This window comes from Panulirus ornatus, chromosome 34 (assembly GCF_036320965.1).
Source record: "Panulirus ornatus isolate Po-2019 chromosome 34, ASM3632096v1, whole genome shotgun sequence".
Taxonomy (NCBI): Eukaryota; Metazoa; Arthropoda; class Malacostraca; order Decapoda; family Palinuridae; genus Panulirus; species Panulirus ornatus.
The window spans coordinates 14,771,684-14,798,881 of NC_092257.1; the positions used below are offsets into that span (position 1 = coordinate 14,771,684).

The following is a 27,198-nucleotide window of genomic DNA, read 5'->3' on the forward strand; positions in this document are numbered from 1 at the left end:
TGCTGTATCAGGGGTTTATGTTGAGCTTAGTGCTGTATCAGGGGTTCATATTGAGCCTAGTGCTGTATCAGGGGTTCATATTGAGCCTAGTGCTGTATCAGGGGTTCATATTGAGCCTAGTGCTGTATCAGGGGTTCATGTTGAGCCTAGTGCTGTATCAGGGGTTCATGTTGAGCCTAGTGCTGTATCAGGGGTTCATATTGAGCCTAGTGCTGTATCAGGGGTTCATGTTGAGCCTAGTGCTGTATCAGGGGTTTATGTTGAGCTTAGTGCTGTATCAGGGGTTCATATTGAGCCTAGTGCTGTATCAGGGGTTTATGTTGAGCCTAGTGCTATATCAGGGGTTCATATTGAGCCTAGTGCTGTATCAGGGGTTTATGTTGAGCCTAGTGCTATATCAGGGGTTCATATTGAGCCTAGTGCTGTATCAGGGGTTCATGTTGAGCCTAGTGCTGTATCAGGGGTTCATGTTGAGCCTAGTGCTGTATCAGGGGTTCATATTGAGCCTAGTGCTGTATCAGGGGTTCATGTTGAGCCTAGTGCTATATCAGGGGTTCATGTTGAGCCTAGTGCTGTATCAGGGGTTCATGTTGAGCCTAGTGCTGTATCAGGGGTTCATATTGAGCCTAGTGCTGTATCGGGGGTTCATGTTGACCTAGGCTATATCAGGTTCATGTTAAGCCTAGTGTGTACGGGGGTTCATGTTGAGCCTAGTGCTGTACAGGGGTTATTTTGACCTAGTGCGACAGGGTTCATTTGAGCCTATGCTGTTTTGGGGTTCATAGAGCCTAGTGCTGTATCAGGGGGTTCATTTGACCTAGTGCTTATCAGGGGGGTTCATGTTGACCTAGTGTTGTATGAGCTTAGTGCTGTATCAGGGGTTTATGTTGAGCCTAGTGCTGTATCAGGGGTTTATGTTGAGCCTAGTGCTTATCAGGGGTTCATGTTGAGCCTAGTGCTGTATCAGGGGTTCATGTTGAGCCTAGTGCTGTATCAGGGGTTTATGTTGAGCCTAGTGTTGAATCAGGAGTTAAGCCTGGTTAATTTGGGTAAGGAGCGGAGCAGTTAACACGATGTACGTCATTCAAAAGCGCCATGATCTCATATTTTTTTCCCTCGTCACCACGTTATCGGGTGGTGACTTTTTAGTCGTGTGTGACGACGACCTCGTCGCATGGTCGTCACGTCGTCGTCCGACGACTGGTCCAGTACTGTGCCAGGCGCACTAAGGGGCTGTCGGGCAACGAGCGCCAACGATGAATGCATCCCAGTGTGTGTCGTTGCTTGCACCGACTTCTTCACTTTTGATGCATCAAATGAGTCATTAAGAAATAATTGTGGTGTTAAGTTACGATTTACAGTGTTGGTTCGATGCTGTTAGGTATATCCTCTGATTAGAAAAAGGTAGAAGCAAAGAAACTTTCTTAGCGTTGGACGAAAGAAGAGAATGGTGAATAAGTCAGTAGGCTGCATGTTGAACGTAGCCTTGTGTATCCTGGTAAGAGAAAAAAAAAGTTCCCTCCCTCCCTCCTCCGCTACTCCACCACACACCAGGCCAGTAGCAGCAGCAGCAGCAGCACCATGGAAGCCAATGGTCTTGTGTTCTTTGTTCCTCTGCAACACTGGTACCACTTTGAATCAATATGGTGTAAGAGGCGGGGTGAGGAGGGACGGTGGCCAGCCAGCTGTGCGTCTCGCTTTGTCCCAGCGTTGGCTTGTGTTTCGTCATTCGTAATATGATATAAACAAGCTGTTGTTCGACCTCAGTAGAATCGCAGCCAAATTGGTTTGTTTTCGTCTTTCATTTTGAAGTTTGGTTTGGGGGGTAGAGAGTATTCAAGAAGTCGTTGGTTTATGTTTGGTAGTCGTCCATGCATTAGGCTTGACAGTATTTGTTTACAGTAAATAAACTGACGATATTTTCATTTGGTTAATTGACTGTAGGCAGTCCTTGAACTCCCACTAGAAAAAAATATGTAGAATATAAAAAAAAAAAGCATCCGCACGTGGAGTCATACGATAATGCTGGCGCGCAATTGGTTAGCCTCGCAACATTCTTGGTGACGTCAACTGTTCGTCGCTCTGGGATTGGTGGGTTGCGAGGGCGTGTTTGGCAGCATGTGCTTCGAGAGAGTTGGCGACGCAAGTCCCATCCCCGGGAGCCAAGTCCAATGTGGTACTATTTGGTCTGATTTGTGTTGATGGTTTTTCTGTTGGTATATCTTCTTCCTGTCGCCGAACGTGACGTATATATGCTGCAGGTGTTACCATAGAGCATAAGATTGTGCTACATCTGCTTGTGTTATTATTCTCATGTTAAGCGTCCAATCTGGAGATGCTGTGGGATTGGGATTGTCTCAGTGGTGGATTTAGTCTTGATGCAGTCTCGGGATACAGCAATGTGCGCTACGTATCCATTGTGAATATGTTGTCACTTTTAAAGTATCATTTTCATATACTTGTCGCCACAGTGTAAAATGGGGTCGAAGATGAGCCGCTGTACCATTCTCAAGCAAACTTGTACAATGTATATAGTTACGAGGTGAGTGATAGCCATGTTGAGCATCGTAGTAGCCGTGCTTTGCTGGACTTAGTGTAATATAGCTGCCCATTCGTTATAACCTGGGCTAAGATGGACCCATGCTGACTTCGAAACTAGTGATTAATGGTTTCTATATAGGGCAGCCTGCGCTGCCAGGTTTCGAGTTAATGTTAGCTCAGTGTAACGTAGTAACTGGATTAGTATGCCCTTGGTGTTATTCATATGCGCAGTAACGTTTTTATGAACCGCATGCAGACTGCTGCTTCCTTTAAGTTAGTATTACTCAGGGTATATGCCTAGTCATCCGTCTGGGGTAGCTCCAAGTGAGGTAAGTGTGTTTATGTTTGAATTGGGTTCGGGTTTGATATAGCGAAGAATATAGAAAGCTTCAAAGACAGAATGTGAGCGGATGCACCGTAGGAGAATTGCTTTCGATGATCGCATGTTGATTTCCATAATTCGTACTGTTAGAACTCAATTGATTAAGTAATTGTACCATTATATATCCCCACTTTTTAGGCCGTCAGACCAAGAGGTTTGTCATCGCCTGGTCTGTGTTGTGTTGTTCGTTGACAGACTTTTTTTTATCGCTTGCAGTATGCAGGAACATGTTATACGGAACTTTGGTATCTGATAACTTATCCATGGAGGTTGTTTATCAAAAATTGTGAATTAATCAGTCCATGGATCCTCGGGTGAGTTTGAAGACGATTTGAAGTGTTGCCAAAGGTTATAGCTATATCATTCGTTTCAGTGATTTTTTTTCAGGTTTGGTGAATATGTTCTTTACTAGAACATGTTTAACGTAGGCTTGAAGATGAAACTGAAAAGTGCACTTTTTTGTCTACAATGCACCATCATCGTAAACTTCGAGGAAACTTAAAAGATTACCGTTTATAATTATGAAACAGATTATCATAGCTCAAGTTAAGTCTGAAGGTCGGTCGAGTTGAGTCATGCATCTTATGTGTGCCGGGGCGACCAAACCCATGTCGTAAAACAGACTCCGACCATTGATTTTTCTCGTCCAGTTAGGTCTTCCGAATATTCTCAAAAGAATTGAGCTGGACAGTAAGGCCCTTGAGCACAACGGTTAGAATCTTTGATGGGATGGCATGAACCCGTTTTTCTTTTTTGTACTTGACCTTAAAGGGTTAGGTGAAAGGCCAGGCCTTCAATACCCAAGGGTGGCAACCTTCGTGCCAAAGCGAAGTCGACGTTGTGGGAGGGGCGATCGGGGCACCTGGGATTCCTTAGGGGAATATCCCGATCTCATGGCTTTAGTAAAGCCAGTTTCTCATGGTCACAGAGATGTTTACAACGAAAGCTCACATTTATACTCGCCACACTGGACCAAAAAAAAAAAAAAGATGTAAATATAAAGTGCGCAGTTACCTGTACAAGTAACTGCAAGACTGTGTAAGTTGTTTATTTTGTTATTCTGAGGATTCGTCTATGATGGTGGTGGTGGCTGCCAGATTCCCCGAACTGAGGTTTCTGTTCAAGGTTCCGCCTTACGTTATTTTCGTTGTATACGTTCCGCCTGCTTAACATACCAGAGACGCATTCCTCTTGCATTATGACGAAAGCAATTTTCCTTTGTGTGTGTGTTTGTATCAGTCTCTTTTGAGGTAGGTAGACGAGAAAGGATTATGCAACGTAGCAAAGCGGAAGTAAATAAACTTGGTTGTTGGAGTAGCGTGTGTTGTTGGTTGATGGTTCTGGGTATATTACATGTGCTGACAAGTTGTTGTGGAGAAGGGCCCCCTTCAGCGTCCAGCCTAGCACCACCAGAATGTTTTGTCAGTAAGGGAATAACGGGAGATGCATATATTACCCTTCTTTTTGTTGTGTTTTATGACGTGTCCAGACGCGTGGTCTGTTTTCCATCTTGTGGGGTTGAATGTGAAGGCATTGCATATATGTTTCGTAATCTCGTTGTGTAATTAGGTTTAGGGAGGAGAGTGGGAGGGTGGGGGGTTCTGGTTTGATAAGTCTTAGATAAGGTTGTATTTGTTTTATTTGCAGGAAGAGGCGTCTTCTCATTGTTTGGTGTTGCTCTTAAGAATCCAGTTTTTAGAGTGCTAGTCATGTAGGATGACTGCCTTCACTGAAGTCAGAAGACTTTTTTTTTATTATTATAAAGGCGTTCCACCACCGCCTTTATTGGATAACGTGTGTGTTGTATAATTTCAACGCACGGATGTTTGCAACACATGTGACATGGGCGTGATGGAAACAGGATGCCTGAAGTCTTAATGATTCTTTCTCTAATTTGTTCACTGTGGGGGGCTCGTTTGGAAGGCTGGGTTAATACCATGCGTAGCTTACTCCTAAATCTACCCTACGCCAAGACGGAGAGTATGACTGGCGTACGTCTGTCATTGTGTGAGAGGCACAATGTACGTGAGGTGTATCTGAGAGCTAGATTGGGGTAGAGTAGACTCTTCCATCAGCAGTTCTTGGGCTAGAAATGTGAAATTAAGAAGCCAAGAGGATAAAAGATAAAAGGTCATAGAGAGAGAGAGAGAGAGAGAGAGAGAGAGAGAGAGAGAGAGAGAGAGAGAGAGAGAGAGAGAGAGAGCTTGAAGTTTTAAGGGAAGTTGAATGAGAAGTTGGTTAAAGGTCTTGTTGGTTATATAGGGAGAATTGCATGGTTCCCTTAAAAGGGTTATGATGGTGATGGCCTGGTCTCTGATCCGACCTTCTTAAGGACTGGGGGTGAAAAAGGCCAGGTAATCACACATACCCACGTTTCTTACCATTGCGCTCAAGAAGTTTTAAGTCCTTCGCGTGAGACGATTGGGAACGAGAAACGTTGAAAATAGATGAAAAAAAAAAAAATTAAGTGTAATCTATTATTTTTCTCTCTGTATTTTGTGGTAAAAGTAAATCTTACGATTTTTTTTGTTGTGTATATTCTTTATCAAAAGGTTTTACTCTCAATATATGGCATTTTCAATTACATTATTATCGTGGTGCATGATACAGAAATCTCGGGGTCAAATTATCATTTATAATGACAATAGAAGTAATATAAATACTGGAGAAATCGTACACGAAAATGTTAATCTAAATATTCATGTATTTTTTTGAGTGAAAAGTGTTTAATTCCGTACAAAGAGTTTTTAGATACCTTTTCATTGAAGCCAAAATATATAATTGTACTTAAGTAGTTCTTTTAAGTTTTTAGATGGTTTATTTTGACGTTTTACAACCCGCACAAAATCAACCCAGTCATAGTGTCATCGGGTTTCATGGCATCAAGTGCAAAAAGAATATACTTTTGTTGATGGTAGAGTTTGTCTCCCGAAGGTCTTTCGCAACCCGTCATTTTAGGATGTTTTGATAAGCATATTCAGATCAACGTGAAGCAGACGATGATGGGTTTCGTAATCTGATGTGATGGTGTCGAGGTCTGGCATGCATGCAACCCAGATTATTTTTTTTTCCTTTTGGTTTATTCTAGTTTATTCTTCTGAGGAATCATATTCAGTTGTGTTTGGGACCAGACATTCATTCTCCAGTCAGTGGGAATGATGTTGGCGAAGGCGTTATATATATATATATATATATATATATATATATATATATATATATATATATATATATATATATATATATATATATCCAGATGTTACCGGCCATGACTTGGGTGTCCAGGTTAGTGACGTCATACTGGTGTCGGATTTAGTGCATGCATGCATGCAGAGGAGGCGCGCAGGTGCCTTCGCACAGTTGAACCTTCCTGAGCACGGCTGTGCGATCCTTGAGCACGGCGGTGCGATCCTTTGAGCACGGAGGTACGGTCCTTTGAGCACGACGGTGCGATCCTTGAGCACGACGGTACGACCGTGGGGGCATAGTTTAAGCACGGTTCTTCAAGGTACGACCCCTTGTGTACGAAGAACGTAAGGGGGGGAGTTGTCGTACCCCCCCTTTTCGCCCCGTCTGGGAGTCGCACCGCCGTTCTAGGAGGGTCACTACTACCGAGTCCAGGGGTCAGTGGCTGTTGCGTTCCAAGGGTCGAGTTTTATCAGGCGGTGGAAGAGAGTGGCCGGCCGGTATCAGCCTCGCTCGGGAGCTGGATATTACCGGATCGCTCCGGAGAGAGAGAGAGAGAGAGAGAGAGAGAGAGAGAGAGAGAGAGAGAGAGAGAGAGAGAGAGAGAGAGAGAGAGAGAGGGGAGAGGTGACTGTCTTGGGGATTCGTGGGGGACGGGAGGTCTGGGGCATCGCGGGAGGGCGGGGCGGGAGATTGTGTTGATGTTTACATAATAAGTATTGTCGCAGGTAAAAACCCCCAAACTCCCTCCCTCCTCCCCTTCTCTCGTCGAGCCCCTTTCCATAGGGTCGTTTCAGGCGGTGATGACTGATGCTTTAAGCGGTCGTAGTGTGTGTGTGTGTGTGTGTGTGTGTGTGTGTGTGTGTGTGTGTGTGTGTGTGTGTGTGTGTGTGTGTTCCCTCCCTGCATATACCCCGAGAGCTTCCGGGGATTATTCCCAGTCCTTGCTTTATGCCATAAACAGACTCTGGTTCTGAGATCGTGTGAATTAAAGTTATATTTCAGACGCTCTAGGTGTTATGTATCCAGAGAGGGGAACCGTCTCTAACCCCAGTGTCGGTGACACATGGAGGGTGTGTGAATGATACATACGTTGGGGGAAGTGGAGGGAGGGAGGGAGGGGCAGGGGTGCGGGTTATGGAGGCTGTAGTGGGAGGGATAACACCCCTCCCATTCCCCTACCCCTGTCAAACTGTCATGTGTTGTGACAGACGTGGGCCTCATGCAGGGGATGGCGGACTTAAGTCTTACCCGTGTGAAGCTTGCGCGCTAACTTGCCTGCCTCTCTCCCTCTCCCTCCTGTAGCTGCCGTCGAACCACGCACTTAAGGAGGAGGGTCACCTTCGGGCTGGGGTCGTCATGTGGTGTCAGGAGCCGCGTGGAAAGTTCCCTTTGGGGGGAGGGGCTGAGGTTAGGTGGTGGTGGTGGAGGAGGAGGAGGAGGTGTTGGTCAGGTCCCTGAAGAGGTCATTCCTGGAAGACTGGGTTGTTTGTGTGTGTGTGTGTGTGTGTGTGTGTGTGTGTGTGTGTGTTCGTGTCCAGGTTGATGCTAGATAGCGGAGGGAAACCTAGATAACAGAAAACCTGTTGGTGTGGTGACGAGGTTATCTGTTGGAGGATCGTAATCACCATCTTCAACTAATTCTCATGGATGGAGATGGGATAGTAAAGCAGAAGTGTTCCTTTACCACCGCTCCCTCTGGCTTAACAGCAAGCAGACCTATCCGTGAGGGAACACCATAATGTGTAGACTACAAGGGTCGTGCACATATCCCCCGACGCATGGTCTTTTCCATCGCTTCACATGGCAATACTTTGGGCGATATCGAGGGGTTGAGGGATCCCTCCCTTGGCCACCTATTGGGTCAGAGGACTGCGAAGGAGATGCTTGCGTGGGCGAACTCACGTTTCTCCCACATATCCACGAACGCGCACACATAAAAAAGAGAAAGAAAAACAGCTGGAGGTATATTGTGACTTGGCTTAAATTAGCACAATTGGGGAAGGTGGGGGGGAAAAAAATAATGGCGTTGTTTTGAGTGAGGCAGAGGTGGTTTGTGACCTTCTGTTGGCTCAGACACGAGAGAGAGAGAGAGAGAGAGAGAGAGAGAGAGAGAGAGAGAGAGAGAGAGAGAGAGAGAGAGAGAGAGAGAGAGAGAGAGCCATTGTCGCCCCATTGCAGCTGGTATTGTGGAAGATGAAGAAGTGGATTCGAACCTCAATAGGTCCTAAGTGGTGTATGTCTTGTGGATTCGTGTGTGTGTGTGTGTGTGTGTGTGTGTGTGTGTGTGTGTGTCTTCGTTTACAGGCGTGTCCTTGTATGCCATTGGCTCTGTGTTTTGTTTTCGTCTGCATGTGTATCCATTTTTTTTTTTTTTTTACATAGGACTGACGCATGCGTATCTGTTGGGCTAATAGGCATTAAGTTCGTTTCATGATAAGGTTGTACGACAAAATGGGGAGGTGAAGAGAAGAAATGGGAATGATTTTGGTGAATACGTGTTTGTTCTTTTGCAATCGTTTGTTTTGTCTCGAGGCGAAGGAGTGGACGAAGTCTGTGTGTGTGTGTGTGTGTGTGTGTGTGTGTGTGTGTGTGTGTGTGTGTGTGTGTGTGTGTTGACCTCACAGCAGGGGTTAGAAGCGTGGTGTAGGCTGAAGGGTTAGGTCAGGGGCCCGGCCATCATCGAATCCAAGATTGTCGTTCCATCGTGTTTGAAAGGTCATCCCGCCTCACTCAGGTCGTCCCGTCGTGCTCAGAGGTCGTACCGCCGTGCCCGAGGGTCGCACGGCTGTCCTCGAGGATGGTGTTGGGTTGTGGTGGCTCGGGCTCTGGCGTGGGGTGGCGTGGGGCGTCGTCCCCCCTGACCCTGGCACACGGACCCACCGCGCAGCAGGCCAGTGTCTGGTTCTCTTGGGTTGATATGGGGGAAGGGGGGAGGATGTAGCGAGTCGGGGAGTGGGGGGGAGGGAACGGGGGAGGGTAGAGGATGTGATGGGGGTGGGGGGAATGGGAGGATATGGCGAGTTGGGGGGAAGGGGGATAGGATGTGGTGGGAGAAGGAGAGAGAGTGTGTGCGTGGTGGTTGAGGTGGGCAGAGGGATGGATAGGATGAGGTGGGGGGAGGGAGGAGCAGCGGGTTGATGGGTGAGGGGGGGAAGGAGAGAGAATGTGATGGTTCAAGGAGGAGGGAGGGAGATGATATCAGATTGGCATGTTGACTGACTGCGTGAACAGAACCGAGCGTCGACTTGTCTGTTGCATTCTGTTACAAACGGTCAAAGGGGGGGGGGGGCAAAACTGAGTGACGAACTTTCTGTTGCTCTCTGCTGCTGCACAAGTGAGAGAGAACGGATGAAACTGTCTGTTGTCGACTGTTGCTGCTGTCTGCTGCACCAGTTAGAGAGGGAACTGATCGACCTGTCTGTTGCTGTTTGCTGTGGTGCTGTCCTGTGTGTGACCTTGGCCAGGGATCATACTTCACTCCTACAAATCAATTCCTGTTGTGAAGCTTTCTTGACCGATTGAGGAGGCAGAGCTGAGCAAGATCTGGCTTGGCCTGGTGCGATGGTGCGTGGCGTAGTGTGATGGTGCGTGGCCTGGTGTGATGTGTCGTGGCCTGGTGTGATGTGTCGTGGCCTGGTGTGATGTGGCGTGGCCTGGTGCTATGGTGCGTGGCGTAGTGTGATGGTGCGTGGCCTGGTGCGGTGGGGCGTGGCCTGGTGTGATGGTGCGTGGTCTGGTGTGATCTGGCGTGGCCTGGTGTGATTTGGCGTGGCCCGGTGCGGTGGGGCGTGGCCTGGTGTGATGTGGCGTGGCTTGGTGTGATTTGGCGTGGCCTGATGTGGTGGGGCGTGGCATGGTGCGGTTGAGCGTGGCCTAGTGAGATGATGCGTGGCCTGGTGCGGTTGGGCGTGGCCTGATGCGGTTGGGCGTGGCTTGGTGTGATTTGGTGTGGCCTGGTGTGATGGGGCGTTGTTTGGTGCAGTGGGGCGTGGCTTGGTATGGTGGAGGCGTGGCTTGGTGCGGTGGGGCTTGGCCTGGTACGGTGGGGCGTGGCTTGGTACGACGGGGGCTTGGCCTATTGTGGCTAGGGCGTGGCCTGTTACAGTGCAGTGTGATTTGGTGCGTTAAGGTATGGCCTGGTACGGTGGGGCGTGGTATGGTATGGTGGGACGTGGGCTTTAACAATGGGGCGTGGATTGGTGCAGTGAGGCGTGGCCTGATATGGTGGATCAGTGGCCTTTAACAGTGGGGCGTGGTTTGGTACGATGAGGCGTGGCCTGGTATGGTAGGGCGTGGCCTGGCGCGGTGGAACGATGCCCTTTATAGCTGGGAGGGGATGTGGCTTAATGGAAGTGGTGGAGGAGGAGAGGAGGGAAGACTGGTGGGTTTGTGCATAATCCCTGTTGGAGGCTTTGTGTAAAAGCTCGAGCGGTGCCACGTACGGCAATGCCAGGTCATATGGGAGTAAATCCACCTGATCTAATTAAACCACTTATATCCATGTTGGCAATACGAATAAAACAACTTCAGATTCCACTAAATAAACCCTCCCCTCACCCTTTTTTTTTTTTTTTAGAGTTCCGTATGAAGTCTTATAAATGCCCCCAGCGCAAAGCATACACAAGGTGCGCCGGTCCTCCTCGCGTAACACAGTAACACAGAAGGCTATGGATCCCATTCAGAGTCCTCTATGAAGCTGGGTGTGGGCTCCCAAGGCTCTTAAGAGACCGCTCCGGGACCACCTCTCGCTGCTAACCTCCCGCTTGTGTGCCATGACAAGTGTAAGACACTTCGTACTGCCCAAAGGATGGACGTGAGATAGGGAGTTCGCCAGGAGGTTCGCCAGGGTGTTCGCCAGGCTGTGTGTGTGTTACCTAGCCGTAGGGCGGCGCGTGTGGGGGTTGCTGAGGGGTCGTGTGGATGAAAACAATCGTAAACTACCTGTTAATGTCTAGTTTCCTACCTGATCTCCCTCCACGTGTGACCACTAGGGCCCTGGATCACCAGTAGATTCATTACTATCCACCGTATACGCTATTCTAAGCAAGATTAGGTCAGGTTAGATTTGATTAGAGATGAAATTGAATTAGTGTAAAGTGGGTTAGGGTAGGTAACTTGCGTACTTAGAGGCCTGTGATGCCAGAACTTTTGTCGTTGTTTTTGTTGTTGTTGTTGTTTTTCGAGTTTGTATGTATGTATGTATGTATGTATGTATGTATGTATGTATGTATGTATAGCCGCCCCAGAGCACATCGGCGGTACGGCCCCTTGGATTTGATGGCATTGGGCCTGACGCCCTTTAAGGTCTTCTAATCCGAAGACCGGGGCTGTCGTATCCAAGGGTCATACCGTCGTGCTTTCAGGGTCGTGCCCCTTGTGCTCAAGGGTGACACCGCCCCGTCAAAGTCTCATACTGTCGTCGTCTTGCTCAAGGTGTCGTGCCGTCGTGCGGTGGTCGCTCCGCCATGCTCGAGGGTCGTACCAATGTGGTCATGTGTCGTACCGTTGTTCTCAAGTGTCGTATTGTTGTGCTTAAGGGTCGCTCCGCCGTTATCAAGGGGGCTTAAACAAGCATGCTTCTAGTTAGTGGTAAGGTGGTGACTATATTGCCGTTCAACGCGACTGACTATGTGATGGACGAGGTAATTAGGAGGATTAATAATTGTGGTTTGGCCAAAACGGTGACTAATGAGCAGATGATTATTATCGGGGTTATTAATATGTTTTTATTATGACAAACATTAACGGTGATTGAAAAAAGGTAAGTATATCAGTTAGTTCGTAAGAGGTGTGCCGTCGGGTAAATTAACGAATTAATGGCCTTAATGACCTTGTTCGGTACGTCCTGACTATCGGCCATTGACCCGAAGGTGTTGACGACACTGGGGTATCTATCTCCCCTGGGACGGTGACAGATTAATTCTTGGCTCCTTTTTTTTTTTCCTGGTGCGTTGGGGAGACTAACGCGGTAGGTGGGAGGGTACATATGTAAGGGTTGGCTGTGTTGGAGAGGTGTGTGGAGGGGGCGGGTTGGAGGAGGAGGAGGAGGAGGAAGCCGTGTGGAGTGGGTGTGGAAAGGGTACGTTGTGTGTGTGTGTGTGTGTGTGTGTGTGTGTGTGTGATATACGCGGTGGATGTGTTAGTGATAATGTTATAGGTACTTCATTAATCCATCTAAATTGTTTTGAGAGGATGTGACGACGGCGAGGCAAGATGTGTGAGTGTGTGTGAGAGGTGCGTCGATGGGAGGTGCACGCACGTCTGGTTAGAAAGTGTGTTGATGATAGAGGCGAGGGGAGTGTGTTGATGAGAGGGGCGAAGGGAGTGTGTTGTTCAAAGGGGCGAGGAGAGTGTGTTGATGAGAGAGGGACGAGGAGAGTATGTTGATGAGAGGGGCGAAGAGAGTGTGTTGATGAGAGAGGGACGAGGAGAATGTGTTGATGAGAGGGGCGAGGAGAATGTGTTGATGAAAGGGGGGAGGAGAGTGTGTTAATGAGAGAGGGACGAGGAGAATGTGTTAATGAGAGGGGGGCGAGGAGAGTGTGTTGATGAGAGAGCGGCGAGGAGAGTGTGGGAGGACGAGGAGAGTGTGTTGATGAGAGAGGGGCGAGGAGAGTGTGTTAATGAGAGAGGGACGAGGAGAATGTGTTAATGAGAGAGGGGCGAGGAGAGTGTGTTAATGAGAGAGGGACGAGGAGAGTGTGGGAGGATGTGTTGCCAGGGTTGCCGGCAGCTCCCCTCCCTCCATCCTCTGCGGAGGGTCGGTGCCACGGAAGGCTTACGCGCCTCAGTAAGTTGAAAACATGTTTGTTGAGGGAACCTCGGAGACTTTCCCGTGTGTGTGTGTGTGTGTGTGTGTGTGTCCCAGTGTCCGGGGGCGAGCGGGCGGCCGGGTTGGCTGGCTGGCTGGCCTGGGGCACGCGTCGTCCAGCGTGTCCCAGCGTGGATCTCCCTCCTGCCAGTTTTCTTTTGAGTGTTTGTCTGTTTTTGTAAAGTGCCACCGCTTGGAGGAGACGCCCCAAGCTGCGCCTGGCTTGTGGTTGCTCTGGTTGGGTGCTCGCAGGCTGGGGTCGTGGATTATACCACTTGCCCCGTTGCTTCAAGGTGTGGTAGGCGTTGCTCTGTCCCTTGTGTGTTGCGTTGACGTTTGTATGTCTTGGTTGAGTCAGGTGTTCGGCACTTTTGTCCTTTACTAACACCGTGGGGGACCGAGAGCCAAGTTTACATAAGCTCGTGTAAGAAGAAATTTAAGCACGTGAACTTAAGACTAATCACGGGATGTTTTCACTGTCAAGGGAATTAAACTTTTTTTGTTGTTGTTGAACAAGGAAGTGACTTGCTGGACACATAATTTACTTCTGGCGTCAGGAGGTTATATCAGTGGCTCATTTCTCGAGCAGAACAAAAAAAATCCTTACATAAAATTACTGTTCACGTCCGTTGTTGTAATCATTATTTTGTATATATATATATATATATATATATATATATATATATATATATATATATATATATATATATATATATATATATCTGTGTCTGGAATATCCCATCTCTTAACCTTCCATATGTGTACCAAATCTTACTCCTGTGTGTATGCATATCACGTACACACACACACACACACACACACACACACACACACGCACGCAGCAGGCAGGCTAAGCCAGGTGTGTTTATTTTTCTGTCGCTACATGTCATAAGACTCCTGGCAGAAGGTAGGAGGTACTAGAACAGATATATTTATGTCTACCGTGGTGCCACCTGGGGGCGATATGTCAGCGTCACTTTATTTAATGGTGGCGACGAGGAATTTGTGTCTTGTGTTTACAAGGACAATGTAGGCAGAAGGCGGTCGAGTGGCGGTGTGAGGCGAGTGACAGATAAGGGTTTGTACACACTGACCTGGGCTTTAGGTATTCAGATGTACTCGTCATGTTACCTGCTCGTGTCTCTCACAAGAGATTCTGTTTTCCCAGTTGGTATTGCACTGGTGTTGATGTAGGCTCGTAAGAGTGATGTGATGTGTGTGAGGCATGGTCAGGGTGTGTGTGTGTGTGTGTGTGTTAGTTCGTGCAACTACCTATTGGCAAGGTATGGGATGTGAGTTCCGCTGTTGATGGGGCCTGGCGCCCATGTCTTGATGTTTCTCTGTTATACAACTCGTTAAATCGTGGCAGTGGACGTGTAACTGAGGACCTCTTTGAACTCAAGAAGGGGGCTTACACACTTGTGGGTTCCCATATCTAATTTTTCTTATCATTGTGGTTTTTGCCGAATGTTCAGTGTTTGTATGCATTCGTTGTGCCTTCTAGTAACCTGTTTCAGTCCTCCAGCGTCCTGTCACTGTGTAAGATTTTTTTTTATTCAGTCTTTCTCAACTCGACCCATCATTTCCAGCAGCTGATTCGTTCGTTTTGAAGAACACGGTTCACTGTCGCTTCGGAAGGGCGAAAGGTATGGTAGTGGCAGATTCTCTGTCTAATCTCGTATGGATCATGAGGGAGTTCATTAGTGCTCTCCTCTACCTAGGTGTTCCTAGGACCTCTATGCTAGCATGTCTGTATGTCTCCTAAGATAGGAGGGTGTCGTCAGAGCGGTAATGCACGTTTCGACAAGGTCAGATACCTGCCATTAAGTACCTTTTTTCCTGAACATCTAATATTTGTGCTTGATGATGGTAATTTTGATACGTTGAGAATATTGCACTTCTCGTTGGTTGATATTCTGTGACAGGCTGGAGACATTTTATCTGTTCCTGAAGTCCCTATTACACGGAGATTCATTTAGGCCTAGTCACTATCTGGCCTCATTTCATTCTCCTGTCTCAAGATGTCTCTCCATGTTGTCGCAGACACTGCTTAAATGCTCTTCAATTCTCTTATCTGCAAATATTTCCAGGTTCCCTTTAGTTGGAGACCTTCTGGCAAGACTTTTATTGTGCACACAGCTGAGAGATAACTGTGGCCTAAAGACTGAACCCTGGGGAACCGCTGGCTGCTTTTACGAAGTATTTGAAAGGGCGGGAGACGTGTGTCGTTTGGGCTCCTCACCTTCACTTTGTTTTTCGATCCATGGAAGACGGTCTTCCCTTATGCCTTTAATGGCGTACTTTTTTCTTCACTGTACGGGGAGGTAATTTTCAACTCATGGGGCATTTATCTACTGAACTTTCTCTACTGTCTGTTTGACTACTCACTATCTGTAAGTACGGGTAGCTTTACACTTGTGGTTTCCTGGCGCTAAACCTTGTGTGTATGTATGTGTATATCGTGTCTTTGACTCACAAGTTTGTACACACACACACACACACACACACACACACACACACACACACACACACACACACACACAATAATGTAGCCTGCTCCCCAAGCGGGCCAGGAGCACGTGTTGCCAGCGCAACGCAGTTGTTGTTGAGATCAAACATGCCTATAACTCAGGAGGTGCGGGCCCTATGCTCTAGGGCGGCCCGCCGATGGTGGGGACTTCAGCTCCGGACCTGGAGGATTGGGCTTGTTATCCCAACCAGGCCCTCATAAGAAAGAGCCAGACACTCTCTAAACACAAGGCAGGGTGGTCAGTCCTGCCTGGTCTTGGTCGGTCTGTCCTCACAGCCTGCCGGACCTCGCGAGACATTTTAGGGGTCATCTCCAAGGTCCTCCCCACTCACTCACCCCTCCCTGCATCCTGGCTCGAGGTGCGGCGCCGCCACCAGACGCTCTAGACCAGGACGCAACAGAGCCACGGCGGGCCCTTTATCTGTGGTGTTGTGGGTTCTGGTGGAGTGGCACTTTGGCCTCGACGAAGGCGGCCTTCCTGCTGACGGAGGAACGTTGTCCACCTCAAGTTCGGAAGGAGTCTTGGGAGGAACTGTAGAGGAATGTTGCATTACAGCGGGACGATACCAGGAGTTTTAAGGACGACTGTGGAGAGAGTTGTTGGAGGGCCAAGACGGGGGACTGTGGTTGGAGGTGGAGGGTGGAGGGGAGAGGGGCGATGACATGATTATTGTTATGAGAATGTCGTCATGCGCCATGAGCCAGTCATGTGCCATGGTGTGCGGCGCGCTTCGACAGGGGTTAATTTGATACTTAGCAACACCGTCAGGTCTTGTTGGCAGCTCCCAGCTCCCGACCTCCCCTCTTCCCTCTAGTCGTGGTGGGAGGTCGTAGAGGCTTGGGTCGTTATGCGGTGGTCGTCAGGATGAGGGGGTAGGTAGTAGTTGGGGTGGGGTGGAGCGCTCGTGTTGGTGATGATTGTAATGTTGTCGTTGACGATGGTGACGGTGTTGGAGATGCTGTATAGCCTTGTTTGTTTATAACCTCATCCTCCTCCTCCTCCTCCTCCATCATGGCCAGCGACACCGCTGGTGGTGTTGGCGGTGTTGGAGAACGCTTATCTCACCAGGTGTTGGAGGGGACCAAGTTGGCGCGGGTCCCATATGTGATGGAGGGCCCCGTCATCACGGGGGAATGAGGCAGTTGGAGCCAAGATGCAGGTTTTTAAAAAGCTCCCATATTTACGTCTTGGAAGTCTGGTGGAAAAGTTTATGTATGATTTGTTTTCGCAGGTTGGTAGTATGAGCGTTCGTGTGTACTGATTGTGCCAGTGATAACACACACACACACACACACACACACACACACACACATATTTGTCCATGAACGCACACAATTATGATACATATACGTATGTGTTGAAAGGATTGTTGCACATCACAAATGCACCCCTTCGTCTGAACCTGCTCGTGTTTTTTTTTTTTTCCTTTTTTTATTTACGATGAATTTCCTGGTTGATGGCGCGACTCCCTGACCAAACAGGAACCAACCCGCCACTCGAGCCCCTTGTGACCTCTAGACTGGTCTGGCCGGTCCTGACCTCGATACATATACGAGTGGGTGACCTTAGGATGGGACAGTGTTATGACCAGCCCCACCACCACACAGCAGCCTCAGTGTCGTGACCTCACGGATGGGCCTCTTAAGAGCTGTGACCTCACGGATGACCTCGAGAGCTGTGTGACCTCACGCTGGCACCAGGGGTGGTGTGACCTTATTGGCTCACCAAGGAACCTTCGCTTATGGTGTGTGTGTGTGTGTGTGTGTGTGTGTGTGTGTGTGTGTGTGTGTGTGTGTGTGTGTGTGTGTGTGTGTGTGACTGGTAGGCATGGTTGACCTTTGTAAGGACGATTGATGTATCCTGGAGTTCCTGGTCATGGTGGGACAACACATACACACACACACACACACACACACACACACACACACACACACACACAGATGTGGTAGGGCGTGACGTGTGTGACGGAGACAGGCGTCACCCCGCGGGGCGATTTTTTTTTTTGAGGGGTGTTGGTGTATGGGTTGGGTTGGGGGTTGACTTTCGGACTTGGATGATAATGATAATGATGATGATGATGATGATGATGATGATGATGGTGATGATGTGCCTGCAGACATGACACTGGTGGGTGCACACGCCCTCAGCCTGGCCCGCGCCCCTCACCTTGTCTGCCTCGTGTACTCTCCTTCAACAACCCCAACATTCCCCTCCACACCCCATCTCTCACTCGCTCGCATTATCCTCCCCCCCGCCCATCCTCCCGCAGTCTCTGCTCTCACGCTTCTCTCTCTCTCTCTCTCTCTCTCTCTCTCTCTCTCTCTCTCTCTCTCTCTCTCTCTCTCTCTCTCTCTTTCGTGTTCTCAGTGGATGATGTGAGAGTGGTGTATGCCCGTCTTTCTTGCTTGTTTCACAACACTGTTGCTGCCTGCCGCTACACACACACACACACACACACACACACACACACACACACACACACACACACACACACACACTGCGCGCGCAGCTTGTTTGCCATGGGTTCATCCGGGACTATCTCAATGTCCTTTTCGTCCAGTGTTCTTCATAGGGCATCAGTACTCACCCGCTTGGAAACTCGTAATCTTAGCAAGATAAGAAAACTTCTTATCTATCCTGCTGGACTTTCGAATGGCTCTGTGTGTGATGCCAATTCCTGGCACACACACACCGCAGACTCTTTTTTATATATATAGAATCACATACTCTTTTTTCTGCCCTAAATATTAAAATTTTGATCGTATGATGTGTAAGGTTAATTAACCTCCCGTGTATCTTGCGTAAGCTATTCTATCTCTCTCGTTCTTTCTTTATATTTTTTGGGGGCAAAATAAATGAATATATATATATATTTCTAGAACTTTTGATAATTTTTTTTGTTCGAATGTCCCTTCAAATTTTACTCTCAAAATATTTCTAGATACTTTCCAAGTTATTGGTTTGAGGTTGTGTTATACATGGTCTCTCTCTCTCTCTCTCTCTCTCTCTCTCTCTCTCTCTCTCTCTCTCTCTCTCTCTCTCTCTCTCTCTCTCTCTCTCTCACACACACACACACACACACGCACATACATACTAACATACATACATACATACATACATACATACATACATACGTACATACTAAACATGACCATTGTGGTATATATATATATATATATATATATATATATATATATATATATATATATATATATATATATATATATGAATTGAATTTTAAGTTACGAGTCGCTTGGGGTAAGGTACGCACGAAGGTACGACCCTTGATCACTAGGGCACTACCCAGCCTGCAGCCGGACGATACGACCTTTAAGCACGCGTTGACGACCCTACAGCCTGACTTTACGACCTTTTAAGCTTGATGGTACGACCCTGCAGCTTGACGGATACACCACCATCGAGCAATGACGGTACGACTCGAGCGCAAGGGTCGTAACCTCGTGCGGGTCGTCCCGTTGTACTCGAGTTGGTTCTGGCGACCCGGTTTCCGATGGTCTGGTGTTGAAGGGGAGCGTAGACGTCAGCTCCCACATATGTATGTACCTCAGCCGGATATGTAGACCGAGAAAATGAAATATAAAGTGAATAATGAATTCGGAAATGTGTGTCAGTGGTGTATGGGCAGAGATGTTCAGATCGCCTCATTCCCTCCTCGCCAGCTATCTTTCCCTTCCCCTCTCTCTCCCTCTGTCTCCCCGCCCCGCGCTAGGGGCCTCTCTCTCTCTCTCTCTCTCTCTCTCTCTCTCTCTCTCTCTCTCTCTCTCTCTCTCTCTCTCTCTCTCTCTCTCTCTCTCTCTCTCAGCAACACTCATACACACACACACACACACACACACACCAATTCGAGGTCGTCACCAGTACACCCCTTCCCTTCTCTCTAACCCCCCCCCCTCCGCCCTTCTGCCCTCCCCCCCAGCATCATCCGCACTGCTGTTCACTACTCCCAAACCCCTACAACAACGTCGAGTGGAACTGGACCCAGATAATAATCCCCCACCCCTCCTCCTCCTCCAAACCCCTCCTCCTCCTCCTCCTCCTCCTCCAACAGCCTCTCAGCGCTCTCTGTACCTTACTTTACCACTGCACTACCACAGCCACCACACTTTTCTACCACACATCCCACCATTACCACCACCACCACACCAGTGGCCTACCTACCGCTGTCATCAGCCTCGTCCATATAAGTCGTCCAGTCATGATCCCTGGTCGAATCAGACCCCTGACATAGACCCGTGATCCTCTCGTTATTGCTGACCCGCACCTCTCCTTCCTTCGTGGTATCAAACCCGACATTGATTGATCCTTTTTTGTTCATTATAACAAGATGAGAACGTGAGTCGGTATCTTATTCGTTCAATGAAGAGTGAACACCTTTTTTTAATCACACACATAGTCCTGAACCCACCCGGCTGAACTCACCCAGCTGAACCCACCCGACTGCACCCACCCGACTGAACCCACCCGACTGAACCTACCCGACTGCACCCACCCGACTGCACCCACCCGGCTGAACCCACCCAACTGAACCCACCCGACTGAACCCACCCGACTTCGTTGGCTTCAGTCCACCATCGACCAGGCCCGCATTGCGTCCACTCCCTCAGGGGGCCCGACCGTCCCTGGGGGTGAAGGAGGGTGTGGTGAAAGTAGATGGGGGTGGGGTGGGATAGGGTTTTCCCTCTCTCTCTCTCGTCCCGGAGTTGACCTGTCCTGTCCTAGGGTCAGGATTTTCTCTAGGGGTTTGGGACTCTCCTGTCTTGGGGTGGGGGGGTTCACGATTTTCTCCGGGGGCTTGGGGGGGGGGGGTGCTTGGGCTGTCCTGTCCTGTCCCAGGGTCGGACGATCCTGTCGTTGTCTTGTCGTGAGGTCAAAACGCAGGGTTGGTTCATGGATCTTATGTCCGTCACCCAGACCTCAAGGGAGAGAGGTTTAATGACCGTGGGGGGAGAATTGTCCTCTTTGGAAGAGAGAAAAGTAAAGGATTTTTTTTTCCTTTGACTTTCGAAGGGTTCAGTAAGGTCCCCAGGTTCTCCCCCCTGGGGGATGATTTAAGCGCCCCTGCTGCTTGAGAGAGCTGTAACCTCCCCGCTCACCGTGAAGGGACCGGTAAGCTACTCAGCTCTGTGGAAAGTACACCATCAAGCTCCCTAGCTCCCCCGTGGGGAGGGCAGGAAGCTCCCCAGCTCCCAGGGGCCAGGAGACGTGACTGGCCGGGCGACGTCGGGGAGTGGAGGTCACATCACCTTATCACCCCAGGTGGGTTTCCGCCAGCTGTATCATGGTCCTTATTGCTCCCCAGAACCTCGTTCAGCTAGCCATCTTCTCCCCACTCCACTCCCCAGCCACCCATCCCCTCAACACACACACACACACACGAGGCCATAATTAAGACTAGTCACTCGTCTCTTGAAGAACCCGATTCACATTAATCGGCATCAGGATATCGGGTTTTCTGTAACGCCCGCACGTTGCCCCTGTGTCTACAGCCTCCAGACCCCCGACGTGATCGCTGACTTCGTTTGTAAAGGATTGTCTCTCGTCTTAAGAAAAAAAGGAAAAAAAAAAAAAAACAGGTACAGAAACCGCTGGCATACCGTATCTCGTCGTTGTTATGGGGGGTTAGAGTTGGGCCCCCCTAACCCCCCTTCCCCCTGCGGCGTTATCTTCTGCCGGTGACTCAGGGGTGTGGGGTTGGGGGGGGAGGGATCGTACACACACACACACACACACACACACACACACACACACACACACACACACCGGTTGTACTGGTGAGGGGGAGGGGTAGGTTGAGGTCGTGAGCTGAGGGGGGGATGTATTTCTCTGATTAACGACCCTTGAGCACGAAGGTACGACCCTTGAGCACGAAGGTACGACCCTTGAGCACGAAGGTACGACCCTTGAGCACGACGGTACGACCCTTGAGTGTACGACCCTTGATCACGATGGTACGACCCTTGAACGGACGACTCTTGATCACGACGGTACGACCCTTGGACACGGCGGTCCGACCCTCGAGGTTGCCAAATATCTGTCGAAGTGTCATTGAAAAACAAGTTGTCAGGTGCCAGGCGAGAGGGAGGGAGGGAGGGAAGGAGGGAGTGGGGGAGGGGGATTCCAAAAATGGAAGAGGAGGAGGAGGCCAAGAGAAGTGGTGATGGGAGGGGTAGTTACGGTAATGGATGGGGAGGGGGGTGGGGGAAGGAGAAGAGAATATCAAAAGTGTTGGGGTTGGTGATCGTGTGGGGTTATAGTGGTGGGGATGGTGATCGTGGGGGGTTATAGTGGTGGGGATGGTGATCGTGGGGGGTTATAGTGGTGGGGATGGTGATCGTGGGGGGTTATAGTGGTGGGGATGGTGATCGTGGGGGGTTATAGTGGTGGGGATGGTGATCGTGGGGGGTTATAGTGGTGGGGATGGTGATCATGGAGGGTTATAGTGGTGGGGATGGTGATCATGGAGGGTTATAGTGGTGGGGATGGTGATCATGGAGGGTTGTAGTGGTGGGGATGGTGATCGTGGGGGGTTATAGTGGTGGGGATGGTGATCATGGAGGGTTATAGTGGTGGGGATGGTGATCATGGAGGGTTATAGTGGTGGGGATGGTGATCGTGGGGGGTTATGGTGGTGGGGATGGTGATCGTGGGTAGTTATTATGGTTGGGGTAACTAACGTTGGGGGTTATGCTGGTTGTTGGGGGTGCTTGTAGTGGTTGTTAGGAGTGGTAGAGGTGGGTGTAGTGGTTGGTGGGGATGGGTATAGTAGTGCTAGTGGTGGGGGTGTTTATGGTATCGGATTGGTTGTAGTGGTTGGTGGGGGGGGGGGATGGTGCGTCGAGCGAGTTGTAACGAGGTAGTCCTACCGATGTAGTTCACGTTGTTTTATGGAATTTACAACCGTCAGTCAGACATTCCCTTGTATCTGTTTTTCCAGGTTGTAAAACTTTAACAACACAGACCCTGAAGTAATCAACTTTGTATCTTTCATGATAGTGTAACTCTTAAAACATTTGTGATCATGTATCCGGTAACTTATCGTAATTAGTAATAAAATCCTGTATCAAAACTGTATTTGCATGCCGTACGCAAACTCGGTGAACTGTAAGTTAATCCCGTGGCTGAATTGTATGTACATGACGTACGCAAATTTCGTAAACAGTAAATTATTATCGAACCCACTGTGTGTGTGTGTGTGTGTGTGTGTGTGTGTGTGTGTGTGTAACAAGCAGAATTCTCTTACCTTCCTCAAGAAATAGTGGGTCACATACCCACACCTCAGACAGAGGCATAAAAATGTGCTAAGTATCTTGGTAGTGAAACCAGCAGTGACAGGTGTGTGTGTGTGTGTGTGTGTGTGTGTGTCCTCAGTCCCTGACCTGAATCAGACTGTACAGGGGGGGGGGGGGGGGGCATGAGTTCACGTCGTCACCAATACCCTTGTTCGAACCCCAGTGCCTTCACCTCCCCCACAGAATACATGGCCTGACTCACACCTGATGTATGAATAACATCTGTTTTTTTTTGTGTGTTTTTTTCCCTCCCACATTCACTTTTACAGCTGTTCACACCTGCATTTACAAGTGCTCGTATCGGAGCCATCTTCAACTTGCATGGACGATATGATTACACCTGCATCTTAACACCTCACCTCACCTCACTTCACCTCACTCCCCCTCACCCATAACCTTGAGACATGAGCACGACGGTGCTTACGACTCTCGAGCACGACAGCACGGCCCTTAATGGGGTAGCCCGTTGTACCTAAAGGGTCGTACTCCCGTGCCCTAGGGTCGTGTATCGCAGTACTGACCAACATGGTTAAACAGATGCTCGATCAAGAGACAAGTGTTTGGGCTTGTTCGCCTCTGTGTTTCTGCAACACAGGTGCTCATTCCCCCCATCGCAGGTGCTCAGGTCTCTCGTCAAACTACGTACCATCCCTTCCCCCTTTACCCCACCCCTACTCCGCCACAGGTGTGGCTTTATCGCATGTACTAACCACAATATTTTTTTTTCTCTCTCTCTCGTTTCCTTCAGGCGCGCGCCGCCCCACCAGCCGGGCTCGTCAGCATTAGCCAGAAGGGGAGTCTACATACTGCGCCTGTGGCCCTCCTAACCTAACCATGGTCAGAGCGTCCACTGCTTAGTAATATACCATGGCTACTACACCTACCATTGTAACTATGGTAACATGAATGTTTTTTTAATCTCTGGTGGTTGGCTGGAGGACGGTACAGCTCCTCTGGCCTGTAGCTTGAGGTGGGAGGTCCATGTCTCTCTCTCTCTCTCTCTCTCTCTCTCTCTCTCTCTCTCTCTCTCTCTCTCTCTCTCTCTCTCCTTGCTTGGCTTCTGGTGGGCGGGAGGAAGGGGGGGGGGGGGGGAAGCTTGGGGACAATGCTAACTTAGTAAGTAAGTAAGTAAGTAGGGGTCATCAGTTATTGACCTTAGGTGGAACCAGTCATTTAATAGGTCAGGCGTAGACTGTTTAGGTAATCTGTTTACCTAGAAAATAAGTTTTTCTTTTTAAGTTATTTTGCAACTTCTTTTGGAACTACAGACTGTTAATGATTATTTTATTTTTCATATTAATGAGATAGAAATGTTCTTAGAGTATCATATTACACATATTTTTAAATGTAATTAATGTAAGTGGAGAATATTCAGTAATGGATGTGTGAATTGAATTATATTTGTCGCCATTCCATCTTTAAGTTAGAAATTTGGGACAACAACAAACCTTTGTGTAATGTGGGTTAATGACTTTGATATTGTTTACTGCACACCCGAACTGTTGTTATGTGCTGTCCCTGAGTGGTCTGGGGCACACACACACACACACACACACACACACACAATCCTATCCACTTGCCATCCGATACGCCCGACTCCTTGACCAGGGCACAGCTTATTCACTTCGTCTGTCCATTTTTAATGTGCTGTCTCCACAGCAGCGACGTGTCGTCCGCCCTGCTCTTGAAAACGAGTTTCAAGTTCATTCTTAAGGATTGGACGACGTGCATCTTTTAGCGCGTCCAGCACGACCCTTTTGGGCACGACGGCACGACCCATGAGGAACAAGGGCACCCAGACACCAGCCAACCCCACACTACGCACCCAGAGACCAGCCAACCCCACACTACGCACCCAGACACCAGCCAACCCCACACCACGCACCCAGACACCAGCCAACCCCACACTACGCACCCAGACACCAGCCAACCCCACACCACGCACCCAGACACCAGCCAACCCCACACCACGCACCCAGACACCAGCCAACCCCACACCACGCACCCAGACACCAGCCAACCCCATATTAACCCCCCAGACACCAGCCAACACCACACTACGCACCCAGACACCAGCCAACACCACACTACGCACCCAGACACCAGCCAACCCCACATTACCCACCCAAACACCAGCCAACCCCACACTGCGCACCCAGACACCAGCCAACCCCACACCACGCACCCAGACACCAGCCAACCCCACACCACGCACCCAGACACCAGCCAACCCTATATTAACCCCCCAGACACCAGCCAACACCACACTACGCACCCAGACACCAGCCAACCCCACACCACGCACCCAGACACCAGCCAACCCCATATTAACCCCCCAGACACCAGCCAACCCCACACTGCGCACCCAGACACCAGCCAACCCGACACCAGGCACCCAGACACCACCCAACCCCCCACATGTGTGACGACGTGCGACACGTGTGACGACGCATGACACGTGTGATAAGTCCCCCACGTGACACGTGTGAGAGATTAGGCAAGTGTGACCGTTTAATTAAAGTATTGGTGGCGTATATCGCATTGCAGGTGACAGAGGCCTTGGGCTGACTGGTGCTGTAAATGCGCATGACGCACCTCGTGGTGGTGATGGGGGGGGAAGACAGGCATATATTTATAGACGAGCCAGGTATCGTTGATGTAAACGCCGCATCGAAGTCGATAATGAAACAAAAGGGGGCAAAAAAGGGACAAGGGTTTAAAACCCAATAGGTTGTTATGGTAGTTAACTAAAAACTAAAAGAAATACTCGATTGTTATGGTATTATGTAAAACCTAAAAGCACGGTCCGGGTGTTGTACTAGTGATAGCCTAAAAGAACCAACCATTCATTAATTATAACAGTAAGAAAAACGTAAATGAAACACATTGGTTATGATAAAGAAAGAAAACACGTAACAGAAACACTCAGTAAATACAACAGTTAAATAAGCTTACCAAAGATGATTACATAAAAACAGTAAACAGAGTTCCTAGCATTAAACAAAACTTGATGAAAAATCGGTAAATATAAACAAAGAGAAATCTTAAGGTTATATTACCAGTTAGATCGATTTTCTGGAGTTTGGAAGACGTTAGAACGTAACATGGTCTTTCAAGGATATTTTACGATCCTCGAATATAAAGGAGTCCTTTAAAAGGTACCTTAAATCCTGACGTGTATAAAGGCATTCTTTAAAAGATACCTTAAATCCTGATGTATAAAGGCATTCTTTTAAAGGTACCTTAAATCCTGATGTATAAAGGCATTCTTTTAAAGGTACTTAAATCCTTATGTATAAAGGCATTCTTGAAAGGGTATCTTAAATCCTAATATATAAAGGCATTCTTTTAAAAGGTATCTTAAATCCTGATGCATAAAAGCATCCTTTAAAGGGTATCTTACCTGATGAATAAAAGCATCCTTTAAAGGATATCTTAAATCCTAAAAGCCAAGGGCATCCTTTAAAAAGGTATTTAAGAATTGAAATCCGGGAGTACGAGTGGGACGACTGATAGTGACCCTACGAGTGGCTTCTGACCTGGGGGGGGGGTCCCCCATCACTGTGCACGACTAATACGACCCTTGAGAACGAATGAACAACGACCCTGGCCTTCCACGACCTGACCCCTAGCACTGTGGTACAACCCTTGACTTTCTGGCCTGACCCTTTCATGGCACCGTCGTGTGTCAGGGGTTCACCTCGCCTTCCCCCCCCCTCCCTCCCCCTACCTCCATGTCAGTAAACTCCCCAAATCTTCCCCCCCCCTCCCCCCACCCCCACTTTCTTCCCTCCTTCCCAGTAATGGCCTTCCACCCCCCTCTCCTTCGTCCCCTCCCCTACTCTATATTCAGCGTGGACCCCCACATTGTCTGCGGGATTGGAATTTATTGTCTGTGAATATTGTGTGGTTGGGTGAGGGAGCAGTTGGTGCTTGCTCTTGTTATGAGCTGGTGGTGGTGGTGTGGTTGGGAGCTGTGGTATTTGTGATGGTGATATGGTGGTGACGAGGTGCTGGTGTGTGGTGGCAGCCAGTGTGTGTGTGTGTGTGGTGTGTGTGTGTCCCAGGATGAGACGTGGAAATCTGCAAGGAAGAGAGAGAGAGAGAGAGAGAGAGAGAGAGAGAGAGAGAGAGAGAGAGAGAGAGAGAGAGAGAGAGAGAGAGAGAGCCTCTTAGGTCGTTATCGCAATAACATATGATTTTATTTTTTTATTTTTCTCTTTATCAAAGGCGACCTAATGAGCCGCGGGGAAACGGAGTCTTGAGAGGAGTGGAGGGAGAGGGGTGGGGTGGGGGAGGGAAAAAAAGGGGGTCAGGAAGATGTTGTTTCGTGATTGCGTTATCTCTGTGATAAGATTGTGTGCTGGTCTGTAAGAGACACACACACACACACACACACACACACACACGCGCACGTCTGCAGACGGAGGCTTCTGC

At 48.9% G+C, this 27,198-nt stretch overlaps 1 protein-coding gene across 10 annotated transcripts in view; it reads left to right on the plus strand.

The window, feature by feature from the left end:
- LOC139759914 (sestrin-2-like) overlaps positions 1–27,198 on the plus strand; it is a 108,526-nt gene that overhangs the window by 43,400 nt on the left and 37,928 nt on the right. For 2 of the 10 annotated variants that reach the window (XM_071682528.1, XM_071682530.1), the window contains exon 2: positions 23,510–23,658. The exons of 2 other annotated variants lie outside the window; for them this stretch is intronic. In XM_071682528.1, coding sequence (XP_071538629.1) covers positions 23,629–23,658 — 30 coding nt within the window. In that variant the 5' untranslated portion in view covers positions 23,510–23,628. Of the gene's footprint in view, positions 1–20,479; positions 20,729–23,509; positions 23,659–27,198 lie in introns of those variants that run through there. 6 more of the 10 variants (XM_071682531.1, XM_071682532.1, XM_071682533.1 and 3 more) reach the window with 4 other exon arrangements.